General features: G+C 52.2%; 1 protein-coding gene across 1 annotated transcript; it reads right to left on the bottom strand.

Moving 5' to 3' along the window:
- Window positions 1–889: 889 nt before the first annotated feature.
- Window positions 890–13,286, bottom strand: REX1BD (required for excision 1-B domain containing). Its single transcript, XM_082206789.1, has 5 exons — window positions 13,173–13,286; window positions 6,853–6,935; window positions 4,340–4,544; window positions 2,302–2,390; window positions 890–1,304 (listed from the first exon to the last, which is right to left on the bottom strand). Exons 1-5 carry the CDS (start codon window positions 13,269–13,271, stop codon window positions 1,232–1,234), a joined length of 549 nt encoding a protein of 182 aa, XP_082062915.1. The 5' UTR covers window positions 13,272–13,286; the 3' UTR covers window positions 890–1,231.
- Between the last annotated feature and the right edge of the window lie 328 nt (window positions 13,287–13,614).

The raw sequence follows: 13,614 nt of genomic DNA, 5'->3' as shown, positions 1-13,614 counted from the left end.
CAGACAGAGGGGGCACCATATGGGCCATTTGGCCAGGGCCTCTGATTCCAAAGGGGGCTTCGGTCAGCATATTCACAATCGCAGGGGATGCACTGGGGCGAATGCGGAGGCGCAAAGGCGGTGGCGGGCGGATTCCCCATTATTTGTCAGCATAACTTTTGTGAAAATTATTTATATACAGTACTTATTTGGGACGCGGGTGGTGCTGTGGGTTAAACCACAGAGCCTAGGACTTGCCGATCAGAAGGTCGGCGGTTCGAATCCCCGCAATGACGGGGTGAGCTCCCGTTGCTCGGTCCCTGCTCCTGCCAACCTAGCAGTTCGAAAGCACGTCAAAGTGCAAGTAGATAAATAGGTACTGCTCTGGCAGGAAGGTAAACGGCGTTTCCTTACTTCTTCATCCTCGGACCCGACTTTGTGACTCCTTGCTCCTTGGACCCGACTTTGTGACTCCTTGCGTCCTGACCCTCGGACCCCTGACTTCTTGACTCCTTGCTTCCTGACCCTCGGACTCTTGGCTTCCTGACTCCTGTTCCTGCTCCCACCCCGCCATCTTGCCCCCAGTCCTGACGTCCCCCGCTGGGACTTCGATAGCCCGCGAACCGGACAGTGACAGTACCCTCTCCATGAGGCGAGTGGCCCAGGATCTCCCAGACCTGGCTTGCGCCCCGGGGACGTCACTTCCGTGCCGCTAACACAGCCGTTTGGGCTTCACCCATGGAAGCGCACTCCATTGCCACTCGAGACACACGGCTGCCAATAAACCTCTAACAACGGGGGCAAGCAAATGGCCGGCAAATTTCGCCCTCCCACCTTGTCCGTCCGCCCACGTCCTGCCCAACCATCGCACGGATTCGGGTTTGGAAAAAGAGTCCCGCAGATACTCAAGTAAACAAGAAGCTTTTATTGACTCCAAACGAACGAGGAGAACATTCCCACCCCCTTGCCCCACATCTCCAGCTCCAGCCGACCCCCCCAGTCTAGGGAGAAGTCTTTATTGGGCTCGTTCGGCGTGGGTCTGGAGCCTTTCGTGCCGGGCGGAGGGCCAAAGCACGTCCGGCCGAGCCCCTCGCGTCGGGGCCTGCGTGCGAGGCAGGTCAGAACCCAGATCGGGTAAGGAAGCGGGCAGAGGGGCGGGGGGCTGGGGGGAGAGAGCGATCCAAACGTTGCTGGCTTGCAGGGGGTGTTCCTCTCGCCCCCTTCCTTCCTCCTCCTCCTGTGGGACGTCCCGTCAAGAGCTTTCTTCAGAATCGTACTTGAAATCTTGGAGAATTTCGCTGATTGCCTCGATGGTTTGAATTAGCCTGTTTCGGGCGGATGGAAACGATAAATAAAGGAGCATATGGAGGCGATTAGGCACGCTCTTGGCTCGGGCCGCCCGGCCCTGCCCGCCTCCCTCCCCGGCCCTCGCCGCTTGTTTATGAAACGCAGCGATCCAATGGCCCGTGGGAAGCCAAAAATCCCGAGAGCCGAAGCAGAGCAATCGGGGGGGGGGAGGGATTTCTCCAAAGACCCCTCTTCTGCAAAAATTAACAGGGTTTCTTTTCCGGGCGCTGAATTTGCACACCAACCCACACCCTGCAAAAACTATCCTGTAAAGGGATCTGGGTCTCGAGAGAGAGAGCGGTTCTGCCCCTCCACCCAAGGCATTGTGGGAAATTGCGAGCAAGCGGGATTGTGGGAGATTGCAAGCAAGGGGGATTGTGGGAGATTGCGACCAGGGGGGATTGTGGGAGATTGCAAGCAAGGGGGATTATGGGAGATTGCGACCAGGGGGGATTGTGGGAGATTGCGACCAGGGGGGATTGTGGGAGATTGCAAGCAAGGGGGATTATGGGAGATTGCGACCAGGGGGGATTGTGGGAGATTGCAAGCAAGGGGGATTATGGGAGATTGCAAAAAGACCCTGATGTTGGGAAAGATGGAGGGCGCAAGGAGAAGGGGACGACAGAGGACGAGATGGTGGGACAGTGTTCTCGAAGCCACCAGCATGAGTTTGACCAAACTGTGGGAGGCAGTGGAAGACAGGAGGGCCTGGCGTGCTCTGGTCCAGGGGGTCACGAAGAGGCGGACATGACTAAACGACTCAACAACAACAACAAGCCTCAAACCAACAAGACTCCCCTCTTAAAACAAGGATTGAGACTTTGTGAGAGTTACGGCCGAGTTTTCGGAAATAAAAATAAGCGCATTTGCTTTTCCGGTTGGAGAGCCTTGATGCAATCAGGGGGGGCAGGTTTAAAAGCAAAAGCGTTGCACCCCTCTTTCCGATTTGCAACCACGGGGGTCCCCCTCACTTACCTCTGCTTGAGCTCTCGAACCTCTTGCGGGTGGGCTTCTACGCCGGGGTGGTCCTGAGCATTTTGTTTGGCGAGTTGCAGCTGCGCTGTCTGAGAAGGGGGAGAAACGAGGAGGGGAGACCCTTTTGGACGAGACGAAAGGGGGCGCAGAAATCACCAGTCCCCCCTCTCCCCAGTTTGCTGGGACGGCAATTTGCCAGAGGGGCGGTGCCGTGCAGTGGTTAGAGACCCAGACCCGAAAGGCAAGAGGAGACCTGGGTGTGAATTCAACCTCTGGCTGGTCACTAACCAATCTTGCAGGTCTGTTGTGAGGATTAAATGGGAGGATTGTGGGAGATTGCAAACAAGGGGGATTGTGGGAGATTGCAAGCAAGGGGGTTTTTGTGGGAGATTGCAACCAGGGGGGATTATGGGAGATTGCAAGCAAGGGGGATTATGGGAGATTGCAAATGGGGGGGATTGTGGGAGATTGCGACCAGGGGGGATTGTGGGAGGTTGCAAGCAAGGGGGATTGTGGGAGATTGCGACCAAGGGGGATTGTGAGAGATTGCGACCAAGAGGGATTGTGGGAGATTGCAAATGGGGGGGATTGTGGGAGATTGCGACCAGGGGGGATTGTGGGAGGTTGCAAGCAAGGGGGATTGTGGGAGATTGCGACCAAGGGGGATTGTGAGAGATTGCGAACAAGAGGGATTGTGGGAGATTGCAACCAGGGGGGATTGTGGGAGATTGCGACCAGGGGGGATTGTGGGAGGTTGCAAGCAAGTTGCCCCTCTGGCTGGTCGCTAACCAATCTTGCAGGTCTGTTGTGAGGATTAAATGGGAAGGCAGAGAGGGAGGTAGCCCCTGAGAGCAAAGGTGGGCTATAAATGCAATAAAATTCATTTATAAATAATATTTATTTTTTAAAAAAAGAAATGTTTTATTATAGAACGAAATAAGCCAGAATTTCAGGATTTACCTAACAAAATAATGTTTTTGCTATAGCTTTCTTTCCAACCCCTTTTATATTTTCATTAGGTTTTTTTAACATATCTTTTCCAACAACCACATGCATAACTTCTTGTCTTATACGTTATTTTAGACTTCTGATGATTTCCCGTCTTTTATGGCTTTCTCCCCACCCCACCCCGCTTCCCGTTTTTGCTATAAATAATATTTGTTCGGTCGTCTGAAAAGAAATCGGGCCGGTTTGCGAGGCGAAAACGACGGCAAGCGGTTGAAACGGAAACGGCAAAACGATAAGCGAGGCATTTATTGTGCAAGGGGACTTTTTTGCGAGCTGGGTAGCCCAGCGGAATTATAGAATCGTAGGGCTGGAAAGGGACTTCCAGAGTCATCTAGTCAAACCCCCCTGCAAAGAAGGAAACTTTAAGCCAAAGCATCCGTTGCAGATGGGAGACAAAGCCAGGGTGGCGGGTTCGAATCCTGTACTGCATATTTCTGCATTGCGGAGGGGGTTGAGTTGGATGACCGTCAGGGCCCCTTCCAACGGCATGATTCTATGAATACATAAGGTAAAGGTAAAGGTACCCCTGCCCGTACGGGCCAGTCTTGACAGACTCTAGGGTTGTGCGCTCATCTCACTCTAGAAGCCGGGAGCCAGCGCTGTCTGCAGACACTTCCGGGTCACATGGCCAGCATGACTAAGCGGCATCTAGCGAGCCAGCGCCGCACACGGAACGCCGTTTACCTTCCCGCTATAAAGCGGTACCTATTTATCTACTTGCACCCGTGGGTGATTTCGAACTGCTAGGTAGGCAGGCGCTGGGACCGAGCGACGGGAGCTCACCCCGCCGCCGGGATTCGAACCGCCGACCTTTCGATCGGCAAGTCCTAGGCGCTGAGGCTTTTACCCACAGTGCCACCCGCGTCCCTATGAATACATATAAGCCCCTCAAAAAAACACAAAGCTCTCAAGAACCTGAAATTCCAGACACCACCGATCCTGATTACAAGATCGAAACACTCTTCCGGCACGAAACCGGAAGGGGATCAGTTTTGCACCTGTAAAATGGGCGCAAAGTTCTCTCTCTCACCAGCTCAAGTTTCTCCTTCTCCTTCTCCTGCAGGCGCCCGAGGTGCTGGGCGAGGTCGGGCCGCCCGCGGGGTCCCTCCAGCTGCTCCTTGATCTGCAGGATCTCCCGCGAGATCCCGCTGAAGGCCTGGGTGATCTCGTGCACCAGCTGGCGGTAGCGGGCGAAGTCGTAGTCAGGGCCGCTTCGGAGATACGCCCGGTGGCCCCTGGCGGGAAAGAGCCGGGAGAAAATGGCTGAGAGAAGCAGCGGTGTACCCATTGCCTGGACGTGAAGATCGAGGTCTGGGCCGAATGCAGAACATCTCCTGGCTTCATGTCTCCTGGCACAGAATCTCAGAGTTGGAAAGAACCTCAATGGCCTCTTTTAAATCAGGCGGTGAAGGTCCTGTGTGAGTGCCTGGAGGCGGTTGGAGGATGGATGGTGGCTAACAGATTGAGGTTGAATCCTGACAAAACAGAAGGACTGTTTTGGGGGGACAGGAGGCGGGCAGGTGTGGGGGACTCCCTGGTCCTGAATGGGGTGACTGTGCCCCTGAAGGACCAGGTGTGCAGCCTGGGAGTCATTTTGGACTCACAGCTGTCCATGGAGGCGCAGGTCAGTTCTGTGTCCAGGGTAGCTCCATCTGGTACGCAGGATGAGACCCTCCCTGACCGCGGACTGTCTCTCCAGAGTGGTGCATGCTCTGGTTATCTCCCGCTTGGACTACTGCCATGCGCTCTACGTGGGGCTCCCTTGGAAGGTGACCCGGAAACTGCAATCCAGAATGCGGCTGCCAGACTGGGGACTGGGATCGGCCGCCGAGACTGATAACACCAGTCCTGAAAGACCTACATTGGCTCCCACTACATTTCCGAGCACAATTCAAAGTGTTGGGGCTAACCTTGAAAGCCCTAAACGACCCAGTATACCTGAAGGAGCGTCTCCACCCCCATCATCCAGCCCGGACACTTGAGGTCCAGCTCCGAGGGCCTTCTGGTGGTTCCCTCCCTGCGAGAAGCGAAGTTACAGGGAACCAGGCAGAGGGCCTTCTCGGTGGTGGCGCCCGCCCTGTGGACCGCCCTCCCATCAGATGTCAAGGAAATAAGCAACTATCTGACTTTTAGAAGACATCTGAAGGCAGCCCTGTTTAGGGATTTAAACAAAAACCGTGCATTGCAGAAGGTTAGCCTAGATGCCCTTTGGGGGTATCTCCCAAATCTTAAAGATAAAGGTAAAGGGACCTGTGACCATTAGGTCCAGTCGTGGCCGACTCTGGGGTTGCGGCGCTCATCTCGCTTTATTGGCCAAGGGATCCGGCGTACAGCTTCCGGGTCATGTGGCCAGCAGGACTGAGCCGCTTCTGGCGAACCAGAGCAGCGCATGGAAACGCCGTTTACCTTCCCGCCGGAGTGGTACCTATTTATCTACTTGCACTGCATGCTTTCGAACTGCTAGGTTGGCAGGAGCAGGGACCGAGCAACTGGAGCTCACCCCATCGCGGGGATTCGAACCGCCAACCTTCTGATCTGCAAGCCCTGGGCTCCGTGGTTTAACCCACATCCCTCTCCCAAATCTTATGATTCTACAAAAAGCCCCCACCCCTTTGGCGTGACCTCGTTGGGCTGGGTTTGCAAGAGGCATGGGCGAATTAGGAAGCGTCCCACACACACCAACCTGCCTGGCAAGGGGGGGGCGTCACCCCCGCCATGTGGTTTGGAGGGAGGGGGGCAGTTGGGAAGCCAGGCCCCCTCGGTCGGAGTCGTGGGGGGTTGCCGGAGGGTCTCGGTTCTCGATTCCCCAGAAGTCAATTACCACCCCCCCTGCCCAGAGACCCCGCTCCAGAGTGCCTTCTCTCTGCAAATCTAAGACAGGTGTCTAGGGAGGGAGGTTTTTCCACCCCCCGTTCGGCTCATCTGGTATTCATCAGGGGCACCCGAGCCAAAAAAAGCCCTGGGTGCGGCAGGAAAAGCGGGGAGGGAACCCCCCCACCCCTTCTGGGCCTCCTTCCCCCGTTGGACGGAGAGGCACGGAAATTGGGGGCAGCACAGAAAAGAATGGGGATGGGGTCTTTGGTGGGGGTCTCGAAACCACCTTTCTGGGGTCCCGAAAACCGGCCGACGGTGAACGCGGGTTGCCGGGATCCTGGCGTTTTCAAGTCTATTTGCTGTTGTCGTTTATTTGAAAACGAGCCATCCAAACAAAACGAAGAAATAATATGTGGTAGAAAGCGGCGCAAAAGGGCACCCCATAGTGGAACGCGCATGTATGTACCCAATGCGTTGTCGTGAGCGCTGCACAACGAGATCGTGTTTAGAAGTTGGACTACAACTCCCATCGTCCACTGCGACGGGCCAAGCTGTCAGTGGACGATGGGCTTTGTAGTCCCATAGCATCGGTTCCAGGCCAGGCATCCTCAATCGGGCGCCTCGACGGGAAGCCGGCGAGCGGGACATGAAAGCCACTCTTCCTCTAGAAACCAGGCTACGTCCCGCACCCCAAATAAATAAAACCCCAACCGGTCAGCCGATACTCACTCTTCGAAGAGGTGGTAGGCTTCGACCCGTTCGCTCTGAAGGGCATAGAAGCGGTGGACGAGGGTCTGGACGTCAGCTTCCAACTGCAAATGGGGGGGAAAGGGAATTAAGCTTGGGAGATGCGTTTCGATGGAGCGAGGGGCCGAAGCTCTTGGTACCGTGGCAGGATTCGAACACAAGAGTTCGACTCTCCTCTCCTGCGATTCCCAGCCACCAGGATTCAGAAGCATCTGCCTCTGTACACGGTTGCCGAACAACTTTTCTTCTTCCAGGTCTAAAGGTAAAGGGTAAAGGGACCCCTGACTGTTAAGTCCAGTCGTGGCCGACTCTGGGGTTGCGGCGCTCATCTCGCTTTACTGGCCGAGGGAGCCGGCGTACAGCTTCCGGGTCATGTGGCCAGCAGGACTAAGCCGCTTCTGGCGAACCAGAGCAGCGCACGGAAACGCCGTTTACCTTCCCGCTGGAGCGGTACCTATTTATCTACTTGCACTGGTGTGCTTTTGAATTGCTAGGTTGGCAGGAGCAGGGACCGAGCAACGGAAGCTCACCCCGTCATTGCAGGGATTCGAACCGCCGACCTTCTGATCAGCAAGCCCTAGACTCTGTGGTTTAACCCACAGCGCCACCCGCGTCCCTTTGCTCCAGGTCTAAGGGTAAAGGGACCCCTGACCGTTAGGTCCAGTAGTGGCCGACTCTGGGGTTGCGGCGCTCATCTCGCTTTACTGGTACAGCTTCCGGGTCATGTGGCCAGCAGGACTAAGCCACTTCTGGCGAACCAGAGCAGCGCATGGAAACACCGTTTACCTTCCCACCAGAGCGGTACCTATTTATCTAATTGCACTTCCTCCAGGTCTACTCAGCGTTAAAAAAACTCAGATAATATCCACGAATCGCCAAACAGAACCTTGAACCTGAGTTGCGGCTCCTCCCCGACGGAACGTCAAAGCGCCATTTATTTTTCCCGTGGTGACATTCGCCAATATTATCATTTCCATTTCATTTCTTTATCGCTTTCAATTTCAAAGGCAAAATACAGTGGTACCTCGGGTTACAGACGCTTCAGGTTACAGACTCCGCTAACACAGAAATAGTACCTTGGGTTAAGAACTTTGCTTCAGGATGAGAACAGAAACCGCACGGCGGCAACAGGAGGCCCCATTAGCTAAAGTGGTGCTTCAGGTTAAGAACAGTTTCAGGTTAAGAACGGACCTCCGGAACGAATTAAGTTCTTAGGTACCTCTTTATCGAAGCGGATAAAGCATCAAATAAAATAAGCTTCAATTAGAATATTTTTATGTACCGGGTTCTGTTCGCGGGTCTTTGGACTGCGATAAAGAACTGATTGATTGATTGATTGATTGATTGATTGATAATATTTCAGATCCTTCTCTAAGGGACGTTTCGCTCCCCCTGTATTTACTGACCTACTTAATTTATAGAATTGCCCTATAGCAGAAGAAGTCTAGGAAGACGTGGGACCCAGAAAGTATAAAACCACACAGTCCCATAAGAACACGAGTGATTCCCCAAATACCATAATAAATTAGCCTCTTGCATATGTATCTTAAATACGTACAGAAACTCACAGAGAGAGGCGTCAGGACTAATTTATATCAGGTCTAATTTGAGACGAACAAAGAGCCTTTCACTTTTCTGAGCTTTCGTATTCGCACAACGTCTGCAGAGAACTGTAGGAGAACAGCCAGCCGCTCTCAAATATCTACCCGTATTCTGCAAACAGATAAAAAAAACATTTCTACAATGAAATGCTTAAATGTTATTCTTTTATTGTCTTTAAATCTTCCTGCCACACTTTGGCTATGTTCTCCTTGCCAAAATTGGCTCTTGCCAGACCTTGGCTCTGTATTTTCTTTGGTACATTAAAAGTCTCTCTATTTTATTAAAAGAGTCTCCGTCGTAGAAAACAAAGCGATGGAAGAAAATAGGAGGAGAAGAAACAATCATTTTTAAAAGTCTCCTATTTTTGCGTGTGTGCAAAACAAGGAACCCTTGGGCTGCATTCCGCTTCCAGAAATATAAATATATGTTACGTGCAAATCGTGGGCTGGAAGGGGTTGGGGATGTTATGGGTTATGGGGATATGAGCTGGCAAGTCCACAAACCTAAAATTCCTGCCCCCATTCCCCAAAACCTGAGCTTTGGAACGAACAGTGTCCGGTTTGGCTGCCGTGCCAAATCCGGCTTTCGATCGCACTTCATAAGGAAGTTTCCGCTGGGCTGTTTTGAAGCCTGGCCAGGGAGCAGGCCGGCGGCACAGAATTGGGGGGCCGGGAGGGACACCCAAAGTTCATCCAAACCAACCCCCTTGCGATGGAGGAATCGCAGGCGAAAACCGCGGCTGTCTTTCTCCTCCTCCTCCTATGGTGAGGAGGATAGTCTTCCATGATGGTCTTAATCAGGGGTTAGCAAACTTTTTCAGCAGGGGGCCGGTCCACTGTCCCTCAGATCTGGTTGGGGGGCCGGACTATATTTTGAAAAAAATAATAATAATGAACGGATTCCTGTGAGAACCGAGGTATCACTGTATTTCGCTTTCCAGACTGTATTTTGGAAAGCAAAAAAATGAACGAATTCCTATGCCCCACAAATAACCCAGAGATGCATTTTAAATCAAAGGACACATTTTACTCGTGTAAAAACACACTGATTCCCGGACCGTGCGTGGGCCGGATTGAGAAGGCGATTGGGCCGGATCCGGCCCCCGGGCCTTCGTTTGCCTACCCATGGTCTTAGTGGTGGTTTCCAGGTGGAAGTTGATCCCAGGAGAGGATCTGTCAACCGTGCCTTCCTCTTGGATCGTTTCCCCCTTTCGTCCCGGGTCCGGGCGCCTCCAAAGTCTACGACGCCTTTGGGTAGAGCCTAATCTCCCATTGTACGGGGGTCCCTTGGTTCTCAAACTTAATCCGTTGTGGGAATTGCGTCCCAAAACTAAAGCGTCCCAAAACCGAGGCGCGCTGCTTTCCCATAGAAAGCAACGCAAGACGGATTAATCCGTTCCAGACTTTTAAAAACAAAACGGCAATTGAACACGAAATTTACTCTCTAACGAGACCGCTGATCCATAAAATGAAAGCAATAATCAATGTACTGCAGTCGCAGAATCAATCCATCAGTAGCTGAACTGGGTTGCACACAGTCACAAAAACGAAAGAGAGAGAGCTGCAAAAACGAAAAATAAATAGCAAAAACAGACAGACCTCAGCGTAACGCTCAAAACCAAAGTGTGGCACTCAAAACGGAGCACGTTCCGATTCCGAAAAATGTTCACAAACCAGAACACTTATTTCTAGGTTTGCAGTGTTTGGGTTCCAAGTTGTTTGAGTACCAAGGCGTTTGAGACGGGATGGGAAGGTGGACAATTCTCCTTCCTCTGAGGTTTTGAAACAGAGGTTGGGTGGTCCTCTGTTTAGCTGAGATTCCTGTCTTGCAAGCGGGTTGGGATGGATGACCCCGGGGACCCCTTTCCAACTTTCCTTTTAAAAATTTTATTAGAAGTTTCAACACAATAATTTTAACAGTAAGACATCATCCAGCTTTACGATCCTTAGAAGAACAAGCCCTTTGCATCGTGCCTGGCCGCTGCCTGGACATCACCACGAGAATCGTCTCGTTGAATATTCATTTTTAAATATAAATAAATAAGAGATATGCCCCATAAACACAGACCCGGCAGCTTCCTGGTCTCTGTCCCGTTTCTCCAACAAACTCCTGGCCCAGCGGCAGACGGCATCAATTCAGAGACACCTCTAGGACGCAGTTTTGGCATGCACAGACGAATTTTCCCCCCATCTCCTGTTGCAAACAAGGTTGTGGGTGGGTTGCAGGAGAAATTGACAGCCTGCGCCGAACCCCCAGGCCCAACAACAGCAGCTGGGGGGGGTTTCCGTTCCCCCACCCAATTAAAACCGACAGTTTCCATGAGCTTTCCAGGCCACGGGGCTCTTCGTGGCACGCAGCCCAAACCTCCCGGCTTTGGCGGAAACATCTATCCCGCCGAAAAACATCCAGCCTGGGGCAGCAGTTGGGGTCTGTGTGTCTCCCATCTCAGACAAGCTAAGGTTTCCCCCCTTCCCTGTCCCGCTGGCTGATTGGAGCTGGCGGGTGCCGGGTTCGAGTCTCGCCTCCCGACACCGACCCTTTAGTGCGGGTGAGAAGGAACAGCCAGGCAGGCTATGTTTGCCCACAGTCTGGAATATGGGTTTAAAGGACGCCGGACGGCTTTAAGCCGAAGTAGACTGCGCCTTCACTGCAGATGGTGACAGCAGTCACGAAATTAAAAGACGCCTGCTTCTTGGGAGAAAAGCAATGACGAACCTAGACAGCATCTTAAAAAGCAGAGACATCACCTTGCCAACAAAGGTCCGTATAGTTAAAGCCATGGTTTTCCCAGTAGTGATGCATGGAAGTGAGAGCTGGACCATCAAGAAGGCTGATGGCCGAAGAATGGATGCTTTTGAATTCTGGTGCTGGAGGAGACTCTTGAGAGTCCCATGGACTGCAAGGAGATCCAACCTCTCCATTCTGAAGGAAATCAGCCCTGAGTGCTCACTGGAAGGACAGATCGTGAAGCTGAGGCTCCAAGACTTTGGCCACCCCATGAGAAGAGAAGACTCCCTGGAAAAGACCCTGGTGTTGGGAAAGATGGAGGGCGCAAGGAGAAGGGGACGACAGAGGATGAGATGGTGGGACAGTGTTCTGGAAGCGACCAGCATGAGTTTGACCAAACTGCGGGAGGCAGTGGAAGACAGGAGGGCCTGGCGTGCTCTGGTCCAGGGGGTCAGGAAGAGGCAGACACGACTAAACGACTAAACAACAACAATAGACTGCGCCCCTGCATGGAAGCTCCATTCCAGCTACGACTCTCGGACAGCCATGGACCGCAATGGCAGGGGTTTCATGAGTCGGGAGACATAAATATCGGCCCCCACTCCAGAGTCCGACATCAGCAGGAAGGCTAATTCTCCTCTGATCCATTAGCCTAACCCGAGAACATCGGAACTGCTCCCTGAGGCCGGACGAAGCCCAGAAGTTAAGTTTCCAGTCTTCATTGTTCCAAATTACCATATTTTTCGCTCTCTAAGACGCACCAGACCACGAGACGCACCTAGTTTTTGGAGGAGGAAAACAAGAAAAAAAAAATTCTGAATCTCAGAAGCCAGAACAGCAAGAGGGATCGCTGCACAGTGAAAGCAGCAATCCCTCTTGCTGTTCTGGCTTCTGGGATAGCTGCGCAGCCTGCATTCGCTCCATAAGACGCACACACACATTTCCCCTTACTTTTTAGGAGGGAAAAAGTGAGTCTTATAGAGCAAAAAATACGGTAAAAGACCTGGTTTTAAATAGGAAGAAACAGCTTTGGACCGAGTCAGAGGTGCACCAGGCTACTGGGAATTGAGTCTGTGAGCTGGAATACTTAGAATTGTGGAATCGTACGGTTGGAAGGGACCCAATAGTCATCTAGTCCACCCCCAGCAATGCTGAAATCGCCGGCTTCAAATAAAAATGAACCGAGGTTCCGGTCCTCATGGTTTCGAGCTCTACCGCCCCAGTCGGCTCAAGCAAGGGATCTGGCCTACATGTCAGTACAGCATTCGGATCTTAGATCTCAAGGTCGCGGGTTCGAGTTTGGTTCCCTTTCCAACTCAATTTGACATCCCGCCAGATGTCCAAGAGAAAAAGAAATACCAGATTTTTAGAAGACATCTGAAGGCAGCCCTCTTTAGGGAAGTTTTTAATGTTTAATAGGTGATTGTATTTTAGTGTTTTGTTGGAAGCCTCCCAGAGTGGCTGGGGAAATCCTGCCGGATGGGCGGGGTATAAATAATAAATATATTATTATTATTATTATTATTATTATTATTATTATTATTAGCGCATTAATGGTTCCCTATATCCCTTCCCTGGTCCCCTTCCTGGCTCTCCACCTCCGATTCCCGCAGAAAAAGCTGGCAAAAATAAATAAATAAAGCTTGTCTGAAAGCTCAGCTGCCGGTCAGTGCTGGGAATAATAGCTTAGATGGGAAAGGAACGAATAGAACGAGGAAGTTTATAAAGTGCGCGCGCGCGCGCCCTCCAGTGGCCGCTGCTGGTATCGCCACTTTTAATTCCAAATTTCCTTTTACTGTATTTGGGGGGTTTTTTTGCAGGGTTTGCAGCAAAAGCCTCTTAAATTTTGGACTCTGCTTCTCCCCCCCCCCCGCGCGCAATTGCTGCCCATTGCAATTTTGCAGCGCCTTTGGCCCTCCCATGCAATCAGAGGGGAGCCCCCAGCCTCATTTAAAGGGGTCCTTTGCTCTCACCATTGCAGCAATTGAGGTTTTTCCCAGGCTTTCCTCCACCGGCACCGTAGAGGCACGAAAATTGCAGAGATGACCCTTCCCTCCACCCAGGCATGGCATTTTCCTGGATCACTATAAGAAGCCTCCCCCCAAAAAATAATAATTGTGCTCCTCCCACACTCAGAGACCAATGCATTCATTACTTCCTCCCCTTGATTTAATGCTCGGCTTTTGATCTGATCCCAATTCATCTTTACTTCTCCAGCCAAGTGCTCTTGAAAGTGATGGTTGGGGGAAATTGAGTCACCTCTACAATTTCTTAGATCTATGTTCGACACCTCTATGGTCAAGCCGGCACTTCCTGCTGCAGCCACGTGGTTCTGGCACAAGGCCCTCTGCTGCCCCCTGCAGGCCTGGCAGGGTCACTGCAACCCAAGGTTTACCCAAAGATAAGAAGGGTGAT

This window comes from Podarcis vaucheri, assembly GCF_965113315.1.
Source record: "Podarcis vaucheri genome assembly, chromosome: 18".
NCBI lineage: Eukaryota > Metazoa > Chordata > Lepidosauria > Squamata > Lacertidae > Podarcis > Podarcis vaucheri.
This window is presented reverse-complemented; position numbering and strand designations above follow the sequence as displayed.